Here is a 20,444-nt window from a genome sequence, read left to right on the forward strand (position 1 = left end):
CAGCCCATCGCAGGGGGCGGCGGGTCAGGCTGGGTGTGTGAGCGTGGTGCCAGCCCATCACAGGGGGCGGCGGGTCAGGCTGGGTGTGTGAGCGCGGTGCCAGCCCATGGCAGGGGGCGGCGGGTCAGGCTGGGTGTGTGAGCACCTTGCCAGCCCATCATAGGGGGTGGCAGGTCAGGCTGAGGCTCAGGGAGGCCCCAGGAGGTGCAAGTGCCCCAGGTTCTGAAGGATGGGAAGGTGGGCAGAGAGAGCTGACATTCACTGAGTCCCCCATGCACGAGAAGGGTTGCACTAATGCAACTAACATTTATATACAACAACTCACAAAGCACTTTTCTGATGCTTTATTACCTCTGCTTAATTTATTAAATTCATCCAGTGACCTGACAAGGTAGAATTCATATTAGCTCACTCTTAGGTGGAAAAAATAAAATAAAAAAGAAAACCAAAGACTTGGGGCAGTTTGAGGTTGAATTAGAAGAGACCAGAGTGCCAGGGATGTTGGGGGCGCTTGGTGCTGGGTGACCTTGTTATGCTGATGGTAGTGGCTGTTGACATGGGTGGCTGGGCAGAGCTGACAGCTAGAGAAACTGAGGCACAAGAAGCCACAGAGATTGAGTAGATTAGTGACAGGGTGGGGCCAGTGTTTGAGCCTTGTGCCCAGCTCCCACCAAACACACTTGTTCTTCACCCCATACCCTGAGGAGCAGGCCCACTTCCCAGCTGAAGTTCGCTCTTCCCACCTCTCAGTTTAGAGCCCTGCCTCCCAAGGCTGGCTCCCACCCAGGTTGCAGACCCAGCTGTCTCTGCAGGTGGGCCCAGCCATTGCCCTCAACATGCAGGCAGTCAATCCTACATCCTAGCCAGGGACTTGAAACCCCTTCAAACACCCCCTCCTCGGAGAAGAATCTTCCACCTGCCCCCCAGGTTCCTCAAGACCCTACGTCTCCTCCTGTGGGACCGGTTGTGCACAGCAGCCATTTCCCTGTTTATTTCCTGCCTCCATCCCACAACTGGGCTGTGAGCCCCTGGGGGCGGGGACTGGGATCTGGGTACCCACTGCCCGGCACTAACTCCAGCGCAGAGAGGATGCTCAGGGATGCTTGAAGGGTGGAGACCGAGTGCACGTCTGTGCATGGACCTGCTCCCTCTTCTGTGTTTCCACACAGGCCCCTGCAACGTGGGAAATAACTCTAATCATTTCTCTTTTGGGAATTTGTCAACAGGTTCCTCCATCTGGCACCCGGCGTGTCGACAAGCAGCCAGAACTGAAGACAGAAACAAGGTTGGTGGCATTTACTGGTGTCTCTGATGTACTCTTCACTGCTCCTGCACAATCTTTGTACCGTTAAGAGGACACTGACCAGGTTCTACAGGCTCGTTGTCCAGTCCCACAGGCTGCAGGATGGGGGCAGCGAGGCTTAGGAGGTGGGGAGGGTAAACAGGTAGACAGGTGAGCAATAATACAGGGGGAACAAGGGTATCTTTGTTTTCTGTTGATATCACAGAATACCACAGGCTAGGTAATCTATTTAAAAATAAGTTGATTTGGCTCATGGTTCTGGGGGTGGGGAAATCCAGGAGCGTGCTGCAGCATCTGGTGAGAGCTGTCCTGTGGCAGGAGGGGGAGACAGGGCCAGAGCTCGTGAACAAAGAGGAAAAAGGGGGTCAAACTCCCGAGATAACTAACCCACTCCCACAGTAACGGCATCAATCTGTTCAGGAAGGCAGAGCCCTCATGAACAGTCACTTCCCAAAGGCCTCACCTCCAACACCGTCACAAGGGACACCAAGTTTCCCACACACGAATCTTGGAGTGCACACAGCAAAGAGGCATCTAAGAGCCTTTGTGGACTGTCCTGCTGACCTCTTCACTCACTTGATGAACTCCAATGGCCGTGAAAATTGGAGGACAACTACAGTGTTGGGGGCCCCAAACAGTCCCCAAGACCACCCTCACGTCTGTGAACCCCGAAAATCCGAGACAGGTCTCAGTTAATTTGGAAAGTTTGTTTTGCCAAGGTTGAGGATGCACACCCGTGACACAGCCTCAGGAGGTCCTGACGACATGTGTCCAAGGTGGTCAGAGCACAGTTTGGTTTTATACATTTTAGGGAGACATGAGACGTCAATCAGCATATGTAAGATGAACATTGGTTCAGTCTGGAAAGGCGGGATAGCTCGAAGCAAAGGCAGGATGACTCAAAGCATGGAGGGGCTTCCAGGTCCTAGGTAGATAGGAGACAAGTGATTGCCTTCTTTGGAGTTCTGAAAGGAGGAATCAGATCTGCATTTATCTCAGTGAGCAGAGGAGTGACTTTGAATAGAATGGGAGGCAGGTTGGCCCCAAGCAGTTCCCAGCTGGACTTTTTCCTTTAGCTTAGTGATTTGGAGCAGGCCCCCTCTGGCTGGTGGTCTGGGACCCGAGGGTGGTCTATGCCCCATCTGACTGGTGGTCCAGGACCTGAGGACACCCCTAAGGCCCACAGGTCAGGCCATGTCCTCATCCTGCTCCTGCTGTGGATCTCAGCAACCCCTGGCCTCCCATTTCCTCCTGAATGTGGGGTGTCCTGGAGTCCTCATCCAGTCCACCAAGCAGGCTACCTTGGGGGTCCTGAGTGACTCTGATGTCCTATAGCGGCAGGTGTGGGCTCTTGTTTGAGCAGCTGTGCCTGCAGGGAACAGAGTGGGGCATTCAGAGTGTCTGATGGGGTTCAGGACAGCGTCCGCACGGAGGCCCGTCTGAGTGAAGTTGCAGGATGCCCAGCATCTGGACTCCTCCTGAAAGGGCAGTTCCCCTGCTGGCCAGCAGAGCAGGCAGGGCTGGAGGCCTGTACAGGGGCAAGCAGGGGCCCTGGCTTCCCACCTGTGTCCCTGATGCTCTCCTAGCGGCTCTGCTTTGGGCAGGGGAGGGGCCCCAGGGGAAATCTAGCCTTTTTCTGCCTTCCACGGTGGCAGAAGAGTCACGTGATGAAATCCCGCTGTGAGCTTGGCCAGGATGGCAGCAGCTAGCTGGCACATTGTGAATATCGTCGTCCTCTCAAATGGTGGCTGCAGTCCATGATTCATTCTATAAGCTACCCCAAGGCTGCCCTGGGTCTCAGAGATGAGCAAGGCAGCAGCCCTTCCCTCAGCAAGCCACGGTGTGTGACTCTGAAGTGACCACAGGGCTGACACCATTTGTGAGATCCTTCCATGCCCACGGAAGGCCTGTGGAAGGGACCTGAGCAAGGGAGCCTCTCATGCCGAGGCCACCAGACCACACTGTGGCTTGCACGTGTGCATGGGAGCACCACCCTGTCTCCTGATGATGCGGCTCCGATGAGTGGAGGAACACCAGGGTCTTTGTCTCAAGTTGAATTTGAAAAAACAATGCAGACGCACGTGGAGTAGTTTTAAGGAGTGGAGAGTTTAATAGGCAAGAAAGAAGGAAGAAGTTCCCTGGTACAAAGAAAGAGGGAGGGGGGCCCCAAAGCCAAGGGAAGGAACCCCAAGTGGGGTGGACATCAGCCAGGTATATACAGAGGCTCAACAGGGCTCAGGGGTTGCTTTGACCAGGCATGTCATTCACATAGCCATGGAAAAGCTGGCCCTCGCACCATAACCTTTTAATACGCAAATGGAGGGCGCCATGATGTTCTACATACGTGGGGATATGTGAGGGCGGCCCTGCTTACAGCAACATGTGGGCAAGGGCAAGAAGGCCGCAGGAACCGCCATGTTTGGGTGGACCCGGTTTCTAGTGCCCTGCCTTTGCATATCAAAGGATGCCAGCCTGGCTCTAAGAACTGCTTTGAAAACGAAAACTTCCCAAGGACGCCTTTTCCTTTCTATCTGCCTAAAATAATTTCTTTCTTTTTTTTTTTTTTTGAGACGGAGTCTTGCTCTGTCACCAGGCTGGAGTGCAGTGGCGCAATCTCGGCTTACTGCAACCTCTGCCTCCCGGGTTCAAGTGATTCTTCAGCCTCAGCCTCCCGAGTAGCTGGGACTACAGCTGCGTGCCACCACACCCAGCTAATTTTTGTATTTTTTTTTTTTTAAGTAGTGACGGGGTTTCATTATGTTGGCCAGGATGGTCTCGATCTCTTGACCTCGTGATCCACCCGCCTCGGCCTCCCAAAGTGCTGGGATTACAGGCGTGAGTCACCGTGCCCAGCCCTTAAAATAATTTTTAAATAACTCCTACCACACTGAGACTGACCAGGGCTGGAAAAGGGAGCTCTGCGACCACAACCAGGTCCCCTCAAGGGCGGGTAGGGGGTGGCTGGCTCCAGCTCCCAGGTCTGGCCCCTGCTGTGGAACTGGCCATGGGACCTGCAGGAGGCCTGACTCAGGCCAGGCGGCAGCATCAGTTCCACCCCCAACACTGATGCCAGCCCATGCTGACCTCCAGGTCACTGGTCTAATGGGCGGGGGTCACTTAACCACCGATGCTGCCAGCAGACGAGGAAGGAGTCCTTGTGTTCGAGGGCCTGTTCAGGCGTCCTTGTTTCCTGGGCTGTGTTTGCAGTTGCTTTTGAAGCAGTTATTTTTAACAGAGGACTAGTTGGCCTCTGCCAACACATGGAGGCGGCTCAGCCTGAGAGTGGCTGGCCTCTTAGCACCGAGTCCAGGGACTGGCATGGCTCCCGGCCTAATGGTTCTTGTACACATCTCAGTTCTCCTTGGAGCTGATTGTCCTGGAGGGCCTGGCGCTTCCTGGCCTGGGGGTGGGAGGGAGAGCCATCCTGCTCTGTGTTGTTCCGTCAGGTGCAAGCCAGTTAAGGAGAGAGTATACAGAAGGCAGGCGGGCCTGGACCACTCCTGGGGGCATCAACCTCACTTGCTCTTGGAAACCCGACACCCAGGTGGAAGTGGCTTTTCCATGCTACCTGCTAGTCCAAGAAGAGAAATGACTCCCGGTCCTAACCCCTCTGTGCTGGCTCCTGCAGGGCTTCCGGACCCTCACAGGAACCAGTCCATCCCTGCCTCAGGGTTGCTTTTCAGCAAGAGGCTGACCCCTGAGCCCCTTGCCCCAGGCAAGTTTGCAGTAGGGAGGAGGGAGCACTCACTGTTCTCCACAGCCTGGAAGGTGGCCCTGATCGCATGGCTGCCCCTTCCGCACCGTGGGGATGGGAGCTCTCCGAGGACAAGGACCTGTCCACGGAAAGAGGGAAACGGTAAAGTATTGGAAGAGATTCATTCTGAGTCAAATGAGTGACCATGTCCCATGACACAGCCCTCGTGTGACCCTGAGAACAGGCCCCCAAGGTGTTTGGGGTGCAGCTTGATTTTATACCTATCAGGAAGATATGAGACATCAATCAGAATACATGTAAGATTGACATTGGTTTGGTCCAGAAAGTGGGACAACTCAAAGCGGGGGCTTCCAGGTTATAGGTAGATTTTAAAACATTCTGATTAACAGTGCACAGTGGCTCACACTTGTAATCCCAGCACCTTAGGAGGCTGAGGTGGGTGGATCCTTTGAGGTCAGGAGTTTGAGACCAGCCTGGCCAACGTGGTGAAACCTGCTCTCTACCAAAAATACAAAACTTAGCCAGGCATGGTGGCACGTGCTTGTAATCTCATCTACTCAGGTGGCTAAGGCACAAGAATCGCTTGAGATGGGAGGCAGAGGTTGCAGTGAGTCGAGATTGTGGCATTGCACTCCAGCCTGGGCAACAGAGTGAGACCCTGTCTCAAAAAATAAACATAAGCCGGGCGAGGTGGCAGGCGCCTGTAGTCCCAGCTACTCGGGAGGCTGAGGCAGGAGAATGGCGTGAACCCGGGAGGCGGAGCTTGCAGTGAGCTGAGATGGCGCCACTGCACTCCAGCCTGGGAGACAGCGAGACTCCGTCTCAAAAAAAAATAAAATAAAATAAAATAAACACAAAATGTTCTGATTGGCAGTTGGTTGAAAGAGTTACTATCTATAGAAAGGAATGTCTCTTTGTGGAGTCTAAGGTTTCGTCATGCAGATGAAGCCTCCAGGTAGCAGGCTTCAGAGAGAATAGACTGTAAATGTTTCTCATCAGACTTAAGGTCTGTGTTGATGTTAAATCCTGGTGGGCTTTTCCTGAATTCCAAAGGGAGGCAGGCATAGTGAGGCCTGTCTGAACCCTGCTTCCCATCATGGCCAGATCTAGTCTTCTAGGTTAACTTTGGGGTGACCCGGCCAACTGGATAGAGTCCATTGAGATGGCCGGGGAGCCCTAGCATTTAATTTTTGGTTTACAGATGGCAAGTCAGACGTCCCTGGCATCTGGCCAGGGTGCTTAGCGGAGGTGAGAAGGATGTGGTCCTAGCTGCCCTGTCCCCAGTGCCCCCTGCCTCGGGCGTTTGATCATATGGTCATTTGACACACAAGCCACGAAGCACCTACTGTGTGCGCTCTGGGATTGGGCACTGTGAACAGAGGGGTGAATAAGACCTGAGGGATCTCTGCCCCCAAGGAGCCCCCGTCTGGAGGGGGAGACAGACGTGGATGGGCAGGCTCGATGTGCAGCATGCTCAGAGGTGCTGTGACCGAAAGGGGCCCAGGCCCAGCTGGCGGTGGTCACAGGTGGCTTCCTGGAGCTGAGGCTGATGGCCCAGTCTGGTTCTGGCTCTGGGTGGTGTGTCTGAGAAGCCAGTGATCTTCAGGGGACTGAACGTGGGTTTCAGGACCCCGGGGTGGGAAAGGGGTGGCCCTGTGCCTGTGAGTAGCCCAAGGTAACCCCCAAGAACAATGAAGGTAGCCACAGGGACAGCTCAGCTCAGAGGGGTCCCTACTCTGGCCAGGGGCTGGGTGACTTCAGTGGAGGAAGCCTGGACTGGCCAGGCTTGTCCCTTAGGCTGTGGGTTTCCAAGGTGGGTCTCCTTTGGAAAAGTTAAGAGTGAGGCCTCCCCAGTGCACAGAGGCCTCCATGATAGCTACTGTGGGTGGGAGCCGAAGAGGAAGCTGGAGACTGTGGGGGCCATTGAGGTAGAAGGAAACAGGCTTCCTTTTTTTTTTTTTTTTTTTTTGAGGCGGAGTCTCGCTCTGTCGCCCGGGCTGGAGTACTGTGGCCGGATCTCAGCTCACTGCAAGCTCCGCCTGCCGGGTTCACGCCATTCTCCTGCCTCAGGCTCCCGAGTAGCTGGGACTACAGGCGCCCGCCACCTCGCCCGGCTAGTTTTTTGTATTTTTTAGTAGAGACGGGGTTTCACTGTGTTAGCCAGGATGGTCTCGATCTCCTGACCTCGTGATCCGCCCATCTCGGCCTCCCAAAGTGCTGGGATTACAGGCTTGAGCCACCGCGCCCGGCCGGAAACAGGCTTCTTGAGACCAAACATGGGGCTGTTCCGGCTGAATGGGAGCAAGATGGTCCTGGCAATTCTCAGCAGTGGCCAAGGGTGGTAGAGCAAGGCCTGGCATTGGAGTTCTGCTCTGCCTCCTCCCAGCTGTGTGACCTGGTGCAAGTCACTAGCCCTCTCTGAGCCTCAGCCCCTCGGCTTTCACATGGAGATGAGAGGGGTCAGACCATGTGACCCTAATGACAGGCCTCCCCAGTGACTGTAGAAGGACAGCTGCCTCCCTGGGGCCAGGCACAGCCGGTGGGGATTGGAGCCAGGTGAGCTCCCAGCCCTTCCATCTCTGTGGGTCTGAACAAGGCGCTTGTACTGGGGCCTGGGAGAACATATGGATATTGAGTTCCATTGCCAAGCACCTTTGTGCGAGTGGAGTTGAGTAGGGAGAAAGTCAGAAAAAGCTCCAGCCTCCTCCCACTGGGGAAAATCAGGCCTACTCAGCTCCCTTCTGACTCCTCCCCACCCATCACAGAGCTGGAGACTGAGCCCAGGGAGGGGAATGAAGACAGTGACCTGGCTGCCCCGCCCAGATTCCCTCAAACATGCAGAGAGCAATCCTGACCCCTGGCCCAGTGCTGAAACCAGCCAACACTCCCTCCCTCCCATTTGTACCAAGGCACAGTGGGAGGCTGTGAAACATTCCTCCGGAGCCTGGGAGACTTTCTTGTGCTGCTGTTGGTGTGCTCAGCTTAAGGGAATCTTTCTTCTGAAACACCCAATGTTTGTCTGCTTTGCAGAGAAGAGGGTTCTCTGTCAAGGTCATCTCCTGCGCCCACCTTGAACTGAAATAATAGTGGCGAGAATTTTTCAGTGCTAAGCACCTCACGTGCCTCAACCCTGATCTAATCCTCAGAAACGGAAAGCCCCTCAGGGAGGCGGAGCCGGGGGATGGAGAAGGACGCTGAGACTCGAACGGTGTTTCAATGTATTCATATAAAATGTATGCAGCCGTCATTTTGGCCTGTAAAACATTCGACCTAGCCCAGGAACAGTGGGGACAGCAGATCCTATGTCACATACCTCAGAACTACCTGTCCACTTTGCAAACAGCAGGTGGTGTTGGGCCATCCTGGGCATGACTGAGGACCCAACCCTTGCCAGCCTGCAGAAATCCGTGGTCTCAGGGGGCAGGCAGACCCCAGCGTTGATGCTGGCATGTAGCCCCAGGGCTGAGGGAGGCCCAAGGAAGCCGGGCAGGCCTCCTAGAGGAGGAGGCGGCAGAGGCAGCGGCAGCTGCCAAGCTTAGGATATGAGGAGACATGGGGCATAAAGAGGAACTGGGCCGGTGGAGCGGGGGCAAGTGCAGAGGTGGCGGACAGGCGGTGGAGTGTCATGCCCACTCCCTCCTCTCCTTCCTTTCTAGATGCAGAATCAAGTTTGCACTCAGGGTTGCCCGGGTGCTACCCGCGTGCCTCACAGGGTTGTCCTTCCGCCGCTGCACGTGGCCCCACGTCCCGCGCTGGCGTTGCCCATCCCCGTTGGTGTGCGCTGAGTGTAGGAGGCGCTGGTTGTCACCCACGCCAGCCGCCGCACGATGCCCAGCCTGAGTCAGGCAGCTGGGGCTTCCTCGATAAAGGCACCTGGCCTGGGCGGCTTGCGCAGCAGAAACCCACCTTCCCGCAGCTCTGGAGCCCAAAAGGCCAGGATCACAGAGTTAGCTGGGGCGGTTTCTCCCTCGTTGGCTCGTCGATGCTGCCTGCGCCTCCACGTGGCCTCCCTCTGTGTGTCTGTGTCCTGATCTCTGCTCGCAGAAACCCCAGGCATAACGGATTAGGGCCCATCCTAGTGACCTTTTAAAAATGCTATCTCCAAACACAGCCACATTCTGAGGTCCTGGGGGTTAGGATTCAACTTACAAATGTTGACACAGATCAGCCCATCCACTGTGGTGCCTCCCGGGCTGCAGGCACTGCTGCATGGGTGGACCCCTGAGATGGGCAGGACGGAATTGTTGGGGGTGGCAAGAAAAGGGTCTGCTCAGCAAATGAGAGAGGAGGGAGCTGCAGTGGGGGCTGTGGTCGGGGTGGGAAACCATCAATGCAGAGAGGACGTGGGGGCCGTGGGGAGAGTGAGGGCCGAACTCTTGGCTGCTGAGGGCTGGGGAGGCCTCTGTGGAGACGGGCTCCTTTTGGACAGGGTGAATAGGAGGCGTGGGGAAGGCCAGGCAGGTGGCCCAGGAGTGAGGGCTGAACCAGGAGAGGGGCGTGCAGCTCCAGTGAGAGCTGAACCGGGAGAGACCCCTTCCCTGCAGGTGGGGAGGGACAGCAGGTGCAGCCAGGGGTGTGGGGACCACAGAAGGAGCATGTCCACAGGGCTGGAAGGGGCTGAGGTGGGGGAAGAGGCAGGACAGTCATGAAAACCATCAGCCCAGGGGATACAGCAGGTGTAGTCTGGGAGGGAGGAGTGGACCAGACAGCAGCAAGCATGCAAGGAGGACACAGTTCCCAGGGATGATGGCAGCAAAAAGGCCAGGACAAGCCCAGAGGTGCGGCGGAGAGAGTGGCTGCCAGGGGCCTCCGAAGGGCCATTTCTAAGTTGTGTGTCAGGTGGGAGCAGGTGCTCTTGGAGCTAAGACAGCCTTGGGGGGCCGTGGGAGGGTCAGAGGGCATGGAGGACAGAGCTGGGGGCCAAGCTAGAGAGGGTCTTTAGGGTGACCAAGATGGTCTCCTGTTCCCAGGAACTGGGCCAGTGGACTCAGCTGCAGTGAGTTCCCATAATCCCGGTGGAAAATGACGTCTCTGAGCATAACTGGAGTTTGCGGAACGGCTTGGCCTGTGTGTCACTCTGGTCCCATGTGGCCTGCCGCATCTGTCTGATGCTAGCTTTTCAGTCATTCAGCCAAGCCTGTGGGTTTATTCTAAGAATTCCTTCAGTCCCAACTTTATTTATTTATTTATCTGTTTATTTATTGAGATGGAGTCTCTCTCTGTCACCCAGACTGGAGTACAGTGGCACGATCTCGGCTCACTGAGCTCCGCCTCCTGGGTTCAAGCGATTCTCCTGCCTCAGCCTCCTGAGTAGCTGGGATTACAGATGCTTGCTACCACACCCAGCTAATTTTTGTATTTTTAGTAGAGACGGGGTTTCACCATGTTGGTCAGGCTGATCTCGAACTCCTGACCTCGTGATCCGCCCACCTCCGCCTCCCGAAGTGCTGGGATTGCAGGCGTGAGCCACCGCGCCCGACCCAGCCCCAACTTTAAAGAAACACCGCAGTGCACTGGTGTGGCTGCTGGAGTGGAACTCCCGACAGTCGCCTCTGGAGGCCCCGAATGTTGGTACCTGGCTTCAGTCTCTTCCCCTCTCCTTTCTCAGGAAACCAGAACTTCCTCAGAGAGCATCATTTCTGTCCCTGCTTCCAGCACCTCAGGGTCTCCGAGCCGTGTGATTTATGTAAGTCGGGGCCTTTTTATGGGGATAGCAGTGGGAGGGTGGAAAGAGAAGGGGGGCCCGGTGGCCATGGCTGAGCCTGCCCCTAAGAGAGTTCCCTGAGAGCCGTCATCTGGGACCTGAGGAATGGCCATTGCTCTTGTCCCTGCTTCGGGGTGGAGGTCGGTACAGGCTTCATGAGTTTGACTGAAAACCTGAAACACAGAATGTTTGTTTGACCTGGCAATTCCCCTGGGAACCTCTCCCCGATTATCTGGTGACAGGAGCCACACGGTGGTGTGTACACAGCTGTTGTTTATAGTGGCGCAAACACATCACATCAACGGCTGACAGTCAGGGCTTGCCAGGCACCCAGGCGGACCCTGCAGGTTTTGCAAACCACGGCCCAGATCTGTGTAGACCAGCACGCACATGCTCCCGACGCCTCCCTAAAAGAAGCATGCTAAGGGTGATGTAAATTATGTGATCCCGTTTAAAGAGAGAGAGACTGTGTGTGTATGTGTGTGTGTGTGCCTCACATGCTTCCATAAGCACACACAAATATAAAAATGATTGAAAACATTTTAACAAGTCATTACCAGAAATTTCCGCTGGGTGGTGGGACTCGAGATGGGAGATTATTGTTACTATTATTTGCTAATATTGCTTGTGTAAATACCAAAATTCCTTATCTAGGCGAGGACCCCCAGTGCCAGGTGAGGGATGGCTTATACGGTGGTAACCAGGGGCCAGCCAGGACTGCTGCATAGGCTGCCCCTGCACCAGAACCCAGCACTGGAATGGCTGGTGACGTGGGACAAGCCCCTTTCCCCCTCCCCGTCCCCACCAGGCCAGGATCTGGGTTCTCTCTGCCTTAGCGGAGGCTGGATCCACTGGGTTTCCAGGCTCTGGAACTTTGAGACAATTGATTGGATCCGCTCTCTGCCGTGCTTCTTTTCTGGCCTCCTCGCTCGTAGTGGTTGGACACAGGGTCCTTCCTGACCTTAATCCTGACAGTGCCCGTGAGGAGCGCACGAGTCCTCAGTTACCATGATGCACTGCTGGCCTGGAGGGTGAGTGGCACTGTGGCCCTTGGGACGTGCACTCTGAAGCTTAGGCGGGTGCATGAAGGCACCAGGTTGGCTGCGTGCCCTGGACGAGGTGCCACCCACCTGGTGCCTCTGGGAGTGCCTCGGTAAGCCGTGGAGACCCCCGGGTACCTTCGGTCCAGGGCTCACTGAGGCACTGCTTGGGTGGCAGTGAGCACAGCGCCTGCCCAGAAGAAGGCTGTGGGAGATGCTCGCTGCCATTGCCATTACCATCATCTGTGTCGACCTCCCGGGGGCTTGAACAATGGAAATAAATTGTCTCAAAGTTCCAGAGCCTGGAAACCCAGGATCAAGGAGTTGGCAGGGTTGGTCTCCCCATCCCTGGCCCGCAGGTGGCTGTCCTCTCCTTGCGTCCTCGTGAGTCATCTGTGTGCATCCGGGTCCTGATTTCTTCCCATGAGGACACCAGGCAGATTGGATTGGACCCACCGTAACGGCCTCATTTTAACTTGATGACCTCTCTTAAGGCCCTGCCTCCAAATGCAGCCATCTTCTGAGATCCTGTGGGTTAGGATTTTACCGACATGGGAATTCGGGGAGACACAGGTCAGCCCATAATACCATCATCATCCTCATGAATAATGGTTATGACAGTTATCATGTGAATGAGATCATGTTTGCGTAGGGGCACAAAGGTGTGGTCTGTTTCCTCACCCGTTGAAAGGGTCACAGCTGACACTCCTATAACAAGAGACAAGTTCACAAGAGAAAATGTATTTAATCAAAGTTTTAGGTGACACAGGAGCCTTCAGAAATGAAGGTCCAAAGACCCAGGGAAGACTGCCCTTTTTAATTTTGGTTTAGAGACAAGGTCTCGCTCTCTCACCCAGGCTGGAGTGCAATGGTGAGATCATGGCTCACGGCAGTCTCAACCTCCCTGGGCTCAGGCGATCCTCCCACCTCAGCCTTCTGAGTAGCTGGGACTATAGGCACGCACCAGCACACCTGGCTAGTTTTTGCATTTTTTGTTGAGATGAGATATTTTTATGTTGCCCGGGCTGTTGTTGAACTCCTGGCCTCAAGCAATCCACCTGTCTCAGCCTCCCAAAGTGCTGGGATTACAGGTGTGAGTCACCATGCCTGGCCAACACTCTTCTTTTATTTATTTATTTTTTTTTTGAGATGGAGTTTCACTCTTGTTGCCTAGGCTGGAGTGCCATGGCTCGATCTCAGCTCACTGCAACCTCCACTCCCTGGGTTCAGGCAATTCTCCTGCCTCAGCCTCTCAAGTAGCTAGGATTATAGTCATGCGCCACCACACCCAGCTAATTTTGTATTTTTACTAGAGGTGGGGTTTCTCCATGTTGGTTAGGCTGGTCTCAAACTCCTGACCTCAGGTGATCCACTCGCTTTGGTCTCCCACAGTGCTGGGGTTACAGGCGTGAGCCACTGCGCCCGACCTATTTTTATGCTTAGATTGGATGATAACTGGACGGCCATGTAGAAATGTGACTGGACAAAAAGTGTGTGATCTGGTGGGAATAGACCCAGTGGGGAAACAGCAGGGCCGCCCGCTCAGATGCTTCTTGTCCTCTCTGGGGAGCCCCTCTTCCTCCAGGTATAGGGCGGGGGGTCTTAGGACCCACCCTCAGGCAAGCTAGGTCAGAGAACATCTCCGTGGCCAGGTCGTGCACAGAATGAGGGAAAGGTTAGACTCATGTTTCTAGGCTTCATGGCTGGCTTTGGGGAGGAGCTTCTAGTTTCTATGACCCGCCTTGGGGAAGAGGAACTCTGGTTTCTATGGCTCACTTCAGCGGGGGCGAGAAGGAAGAGGGTGAGAGACAGGAGGGCAGGAGGCGGTCAGAGAGACCCTGCTTCCGAGGCCTTCCACTCTCCCTTAGGTCACAGTCCTCAGCAAGCTGGGGGCTCTGTACTTTGGGATATTGTTTTCTGAGCCCCAACATGTGCAAAGTACTCGGCATCTGGCCTGGTGCCTAATAAGCGCTCATTCATGGTAGCTGTTGCTGTTGCTGTTGTTGCTGTTGTTGTTGTTGTTGGAACCTGCATGGCACATAATAACTGCTCATTAAATATGAGCTCATTTTTTTTTTTTAACAAACTGGCATTTGCAAGGGGCGTGGGGTGGTAGTGACTGTGTGTGCATGCAGTAAGCAGTGACAGCAGCCTCTGTTGTCATGGTCCCACTTTCAAGGCCATGCAGCACTTTTTCAAGGCAGAGCTGGGCTTGGAGCCCACAGGTCTCCATGACTCTGAGACTTGGGTTTTTTCCAGGAGACCCCACTGCTCAGTGTTGTGAACAGCCATGGTGGCTCCTTTCTTCTTGCATCAGGCAGCACATGGGCGAGCACAAGCTCCCTGTGGAGCCCTGGGCACCCAGCCGCAATCAGGCCGGATGGCATCCCAGTTCTGGGTAGGGGAAGGGGTTCCTGTCCACAGGAGAGATCGGGGCAGACCCAAGTGCGGGTTTCAGGTGGGACGCCTGCCAAGGGACGGGGCAGGATGTTGGTGGGTGAAGAATTTCTGCAGCAGCGAGGCGTGCACTGAACCCAGGTTGACTGCAGCCTGGTGCACTGTGTCTCAGCTTTGATGGACTTCCTGCTTGGCCAAGTAGGTGTGCTCACAATTCCAGTTTTAAACAGAAGGCCTCGAATAAATTAATCCAGTCTCCCGGCCCTTAGTTTGACACAAGAGAGAATGCATGGAGTGCCATGCTGCCTCCTCTTGGCCTCAGAGCTGTCCAGGGACCTGCCATCAGTGTGCCCACGTTGCTGATGCCACTCTGAGATATGCGCTGACTTTGCAGCCTCTAAGTGGTGGAGCCATAATCCAAGGACACATGCTCCCAGTTCTGGCACTTGCTCCAAGTACCATGGTCAGCACCCAGCCTGGCTGCATCCCAGCCCTCCCAGGGGCCACACAGGCCAGAAGCCAGAGCAGCCCTGCTCTCTCTCCCACCTTGGGGTTAGTGCCACACGAGTGGACAGTGCACACAGTCTGGCTCTTCACCGAGATGATGTGTTCTGGTGGGCAAGCCCTCCTTATCCCAGGGTTCTGTCCCGCTTTTCTTTCTTTTTTTTTTTTCTTTTTTTTTTTTGACGGAGTCTCCTCTGTTGCCCAGGCTGGAGTGCAGTGGCACGATCTTGGCTCACTGCAACCTCCGTCTCCCAGGTTCAAGCAATTCTCCTGCCTCAGGCTCCCAAGTCACTGGGATTACAGGCACATGCCACCATGCCTGGCTAACTTTTGTATTTTTAGTAGAGGGGTCTCACCATGTTGGCCAGGCTGGTCTCAAACTCCTGGCCTCAGGTGACCCACCTGCCTTGGCCTCCCAAAGTGCTGAGAGTACAGGTGTGAGCCACCGCACCTGGCCTGCCCTGCTTTTCATCTCACCTCTGCTGGTGTCTGTCATCAGCCTACTGTGTGCCTGGCCCCCTGCTTTGTGCTGAGCACTCCCACGGTCTCAGAAAGGGGCCGTTCCATGCCCGCATCGTGGTGCTTTGCAGGTTGCAGTTGCCCAGCCCAGCCTGCTGTGGGTGGTTGTCAAATGCAGCATCCCATTCCTTCACGGTCAGGAAGAGACCAGCTGCCCCTGCCATTCACGTGCACAGGAATGGACCAGAATCCACCAAGTGACTGCGTCCCCTCCACGGACCGTGAGGGCTTGGTGGGCAGGGACTGGGCCTCGTTCATCTTAGTTTCCAGGATAAAACGTGCACACATGGTAGACCCTCCGTAAACCATGGGGCTTTTGGACATCACCTGTTTCACTACTCTTTTCTTTATTCCAAAGGCAATCTGCATTTATTTTAAAAAATGAAAAAAAAAACAACAGTAGGCCGGGCGCGGTGGCTCAAGCCTATAATCCCAGCACTTTGGGAGGCCGAGACGGGCGGATCACGAGGTCAGGAGATCAAGACCATCCTGGCTAACACGGTGAAACCCCGTCTCTACTAAAAAAATACAAAAATCTAGCCGGGCGAGGTGGCAGGCGCCTGTAGTCCCAGCTACTCAGGAGGCTGAGGCAGGAGAATGGCAGGAACCCGGGAGGCGGAGCTTGCAGTGAGCTGAGATCCGGCCACTGCACTCCAGCCTGGGCGATAGAGCGAGACTCCGTCTCAACAAAAAAAAAAAAAAAAAAAAAAAAACAGTAATCAGCACACCAGAGGAAATTAAAGTATTTACATCCTGCCAGCCACAGTGGCCCTGCCGATGCTTCTGAGGCACCCTTCAGGTCCCGCTTCTGTGTGTGTGTAATTTTTATAACATGGGGTCACACTGAACATATTATTTTGTAACCTTTATTTCAACATGTCAGTAGTGCAGAGTACAAAAGCAGTGTTCTTCCATTCTGTGTTATCATTGACTGGGTTATATGGTAATGATACTGTCGTAGGTGGCCATATGAGTGTGTATTATGCTGGGTGGAGTGTGGGAAGGAAGAAAGCAAAGAGGAAAAACCCTTTACACACGCTCTGGAGGCCTTCCGCCAATTAGAGAGTGCCGTCTGTTGTCATGGCAACCACCCAAGGACTTGGCATGGGGAGAAGTGGATCTGCAAGCCTACTTAGCAACCTCTCTAGGGGGTCGGGCAGGGGCTGTTGGCATCCTGCAGGCTGCCCTCTCTGACCCCGGCTGTCAGGGCCGGGTGGTTCAGGGAAGCCTGAGGAAGGCTGGGAACTAACCCAGGGCAAGGCGGCCCCCTATGCTGTGGGGCTGGACAGGTGAATGCTGTGATCATTGCTGCTGGGAGGGGACGGAGATGGGGAAGGGAGGATGCAACACACACCTCTCCAGACATCTGGCTGAGAGTTCACCTGACTTTTGCAAATGCTTGATTGGCTTTTGTTCAATTCACAAGCCTGCTGTCAAGCTCACAGCCAGGCAAGGGAGTCAGTAATGAATCCTAGACCTCCAGGAGCCACAGTCTTGGGTGATACAGGATGACTCAACAGATGAAGATCAACACTAACTCGGGGCAGGGGGGCCTCCACTGAGTTCGGAAGGAACAGAGGTGGAGCTCAGGGAAGATGTGTGGGAAGGGCACATCCCAGAGAGGGAACAGCAGGTGCAAAGCCCCCAGGCTGTGGGTGACTGGGAGCTGTAAGGACTTGAGTGCCAAGTGGCATGGATAAGTGGGCAAACAAGCACCAGAGTTCCAATTTCCCGGAAGGCAGAGGGGAACTGCTGAAAATCCTACAGGATCAGATCTACAAATGACTGGCTCGGGATTGGATCTCAGGTCTTTTGAACCCTGCGCCAGGCTCCAAAGGGGCAGCCACAGGTCTGAGACGTCAGAACTTCATTCTCTTCATGCACATCGCAAATGGCAGGGTTCACCCCAGGACCCAACATCTCAGGAGAACCTCAAGCCTGGTGATCAGGGCAGACTTCGTGGAGGAGGTGGGCTGGGGGCTAACAGAGCCAGAAGAATACAGGAAAGCTGGAGTAGGGGGCTGAACCAGGCACAGTTGGGGGCATGGGGAAGAGACAGCTTAGGGTAAAGCTGCCAGGAACAGGAAGGCCAAGTTTGGGGGCCACAATGAGGACTGGCATTGTCCAGCCGAGGAGGGGCTCCCGGAAGGTTTGAGCTGAGAACACTGGGATGCATCTGGGTCTGAGAGGCATTCGCCTGGCAGTGAGGCCTGGAAAGGGGAGAGCTGTGGGGGGGAGCATGGGCTCTGGAGTCAGACAGCTGGGGTCACATCCTGCCCTACACCCTCCTGGCTCTGTGGCTCTGGGCAAGTTACCCAACCTCTCTGGGCTCTGGCTTTACATTGTGGAAAGGAGCTTCTGTGAGCACCCCTTCTTGGCATCATTGTGCTTTGTGAGCAGATGACGGAGGGCTCAGCTCAGTGCATGTCTTGGGGTAGAGAGCTCATTGTGTCCAGAGGAGGCTGAGGCCGAACTGAGAAGCAGCAACAGCGATCTCTACCAGACTCACCTGTGGCTGGAAGATGCCCCAGGCAGCTCCTGGAGAGCCCAGAGCCAGGGAGAAGGGGACACGCAGGGGCAAGAGTGTGTGCACAGTGCACAGTGGGGTACTGCAGAGGAAGGCTGGGCAGAATCAGAGCAGAGAGCAGCACGCACCAGCTGGACCTGCCTGAGCAGACACAGGGGTTCTCCCCGCATTCCACATTCATTCAGCAAGGGCAGGAGCGCCTCTGCGGGCCAGGGTGGGCCAGGGGTAGACAAGACAGAAGGGCCCCCGACCCTGCTGAGGGGGTGTCCCAGCTGGCCTGTCAGATGCCAGGTGCTTTGCTGCCGGAGTGCATGTGAACATGTGTGAGTGCGTGTGGGCATGGGGGGCGGTGAATGTGAACTTGCTTGGTGGTGGTGGGTTGATTGTGTGCAAGTACGTGTGGGCAGATGTGTCTGCACGTTTGTGGGTGAGTCTGGGTGTGCAGGTGTATGTGCCAGTGTGGGGGTGTGCTGGATGTGTGTGAGTGAGCCGTGGGCCTGGGGAGTGATTGCACGTGTGAACACGTGTCAGTGTGTGGGTGTGGACACATGTATGCTAGTATGTGGGAGTGGGCCAGGATGTGAGGGGGTGTCTGTACCTCCACAGTCTCAAACGGACACGTTCTCTGTGTGGGGGTATGCATGCATATGTGTGTAGTGCATGTGTGTGCCTGCATGTGTGTGCGTGTGTGTGCACGTGTATGTGTAGGTATATATCATCGCCCTTTGTATCCATGGGTTCCACATCTGCAGAGTCAACCAACGTCACATTGAAAATATTCTTAAAAAACAATAAAAATAGCAAACAACAATAAAAATTAATACAAATAAAATAATATAAAAATAATACAGTATTTTATTGATACAAATAAAAGAATACAGCATAGCATTGTGTTAGGCATTACAAATCACCAAGAGATGATTTTAAGCAAATGGGAGGATGTGCACAGGCTACATGCAAATACCACGTAATTTTATTTAACAACCTGAGCATTTGAGGATTTGGGGATTTGAGAAGGGTCCCAGGACCAATCTCACATGAATAGTAAGGGATGCGTATGTGTTTGCCTATGTGTGTGTTTGTGCGTTTGCATGTGTCTGTGTCTGTGTTTGTACATGTGCATGCATGTACACATGTTTAAGCCATGAACTGAGTCTGCCAGACCCCATGCCAGGCACATCACAGGCGTGGCCTCCTTGACCCCAGAGCCTTCGTATGTGATCATCTCCCTCACTTTGTACAGAAGGAAACGAGGCTTAGAGAAGACACTTCCACAAGGCCTACTGGCTCTTTCGTGGCTGGGCCTCAGGACCCAAGCCCGCCTGCTCTGGAGTTCTCTGTGCTTTTGATCCTGTCCCCATTTCACCTATACCAGGAGCTGGGGGTGAGCTCAGATTCTGCCCGAAGTGCTGTGACCCCAGCACCCTCCTCACGGCTGCTGGAACAGTCACTGCCCTCTGGTTTTGGGGGCACTGTCCCGTGGGATGCATCTGGCTTTGGGGGTGCTGCCTTCTGGATGTGGGTCTGACTGTCCCCTCCCCAATTCTCTTTCCCCCCTCAGGCCAAGCTTGGTGGTGAGATCCTGGACTACAGGGACTTGGCAGCCCTTCCTAAAAATAAGGCCATCTATGACATCGACCGCCCCGACATGATCTCCTACTCACCTTACATCAGCCACTCCTCAGGGGATAGGCAGAGCTACGGCGAGGTATGTACCCTGCCCGCATGGCCCTGGACACCTGTGCCCCCAAGTGCTGCCCTGCAGGACAGCCGTCATCCCTAGCGTGTGTCCCATGGGGCCAGAGCCACGTCCATCTTCACCACTCACCCGCATGCTCAGCCTCTTCACGCCCATCAGAGAGCCACTTGCATGTCCTAGTTCAGTAATGCCCAAGGCACTGTGGCCCCAAAGCTGCCGTTGCTGAAGCAGTGAGCCTGGAATGCCTCCTTAACTGGAGCAGAAAGTAGGAAGCATGCTGATTTGTAGCAAAGATGACAGCAACTCAGTGAAAATCTCCTAATTTTCTGAAGTATTAGATTGTTTTCATAAAGCATGAGATGCATTTCCTCTGTAGAAGACTCTTGGCCCTTGCCACTGTCACTGCCATGGTTCTGCCCCATGCTCCTCTGCCCTGTGAATTCATGAGCCAACGTGACCGACCTGGTCGAACCGCAGATTATTTCTTTCCTGGCACGCCTGTGGATGGTGTTCCTTACTCCTCAGAGGTTTCTTATTTAGAGCTGCTCTGTCCATTTCCTGTGGAATGCATTGTTGGTTTTTGCTTTTCCTCTTGTGGTTCTGAGGTTTCAACATGACCGTGGCTGCCTGGGGTAGGAGGAGGCTTTACCAGGCTGTTGGCCCGACTGTGTGTGCTTTTGACATGCGTGCCGCCAGGCGTGGGGCTCCCCGGGATGGGGAAGCTCAGTCCTCTCAAACATGTTTCCCTTGGGCCTTCTCATTTTGAGACTTCAACAAGGGCCTTTAGGGAAGCAAGAGCTGAGACTCCAGGGGAGCACGTTTGATGTGGATGGTGTGGGGCGAGAAAGTCACGGCTGCTGGGTGCACCTGCCGAGCTCAAGGGCCGTGCAGGGAGGGTGAGAAGAGCTCTGGGCCGGCAGGTGCCCTCCTGACTTGCTTCTGTCCCTGGGGATCACGGAATTTGAGGATGTGGATGACAAGCCCCACTGACAATGAGAAGGACCAGTAGGGGGAGCTGAGGGAGGGCATCCCAACC

General features: G+C 54.7%; 1 protein-coding gene across 5 annotated transcripts in view; it reads left to right on the forward strand.

Moving 5' to 3' along the window:
* The window catches only part of ABLIM2 (actin binding LIM protein family, member 2), a 194,076-nt gene that overhangs the window by 104,858 nt on the left and 68,774 nt on the right, over positions 1–20,444 (forward strand). For all 5 annotated transcript variants that reach the window (XM_011935390.1, XM_011935391.1, XM_011935392.1 and 2 more), the window contains exons 8-10: positions 1,227–1,285; positions 10,627–10,704; positions 19,271–19,417. In XM_011935390.1, the coding sequence (XP_011790780.1) occupies positions 1,227–1,285; positions 10,627–10,704; positions 19,271–19,417 (284 nt within the window). The remainder of the gene's footprint in view (positions 1–1,226; positions 1,286–10,626; positions 10,705–19,270; positions 19,418–20,444) is intronic.

This window comes from Colobus angolensis, unplaced genomic scaffold (assembly GCF_000951035.1).
Source record: "Colobus angolensis palliatus isolate OR3802 unplaced genomic scaffold, Cang.pa_1.0 Scaffold143, whole genome shotgun sequence".
Lineage (NCBI taxonomy): Eukaryota > Metazoa > Chordata > Mammalia > Primates > Cercopithecidae > Colobus > Colobus angolensis.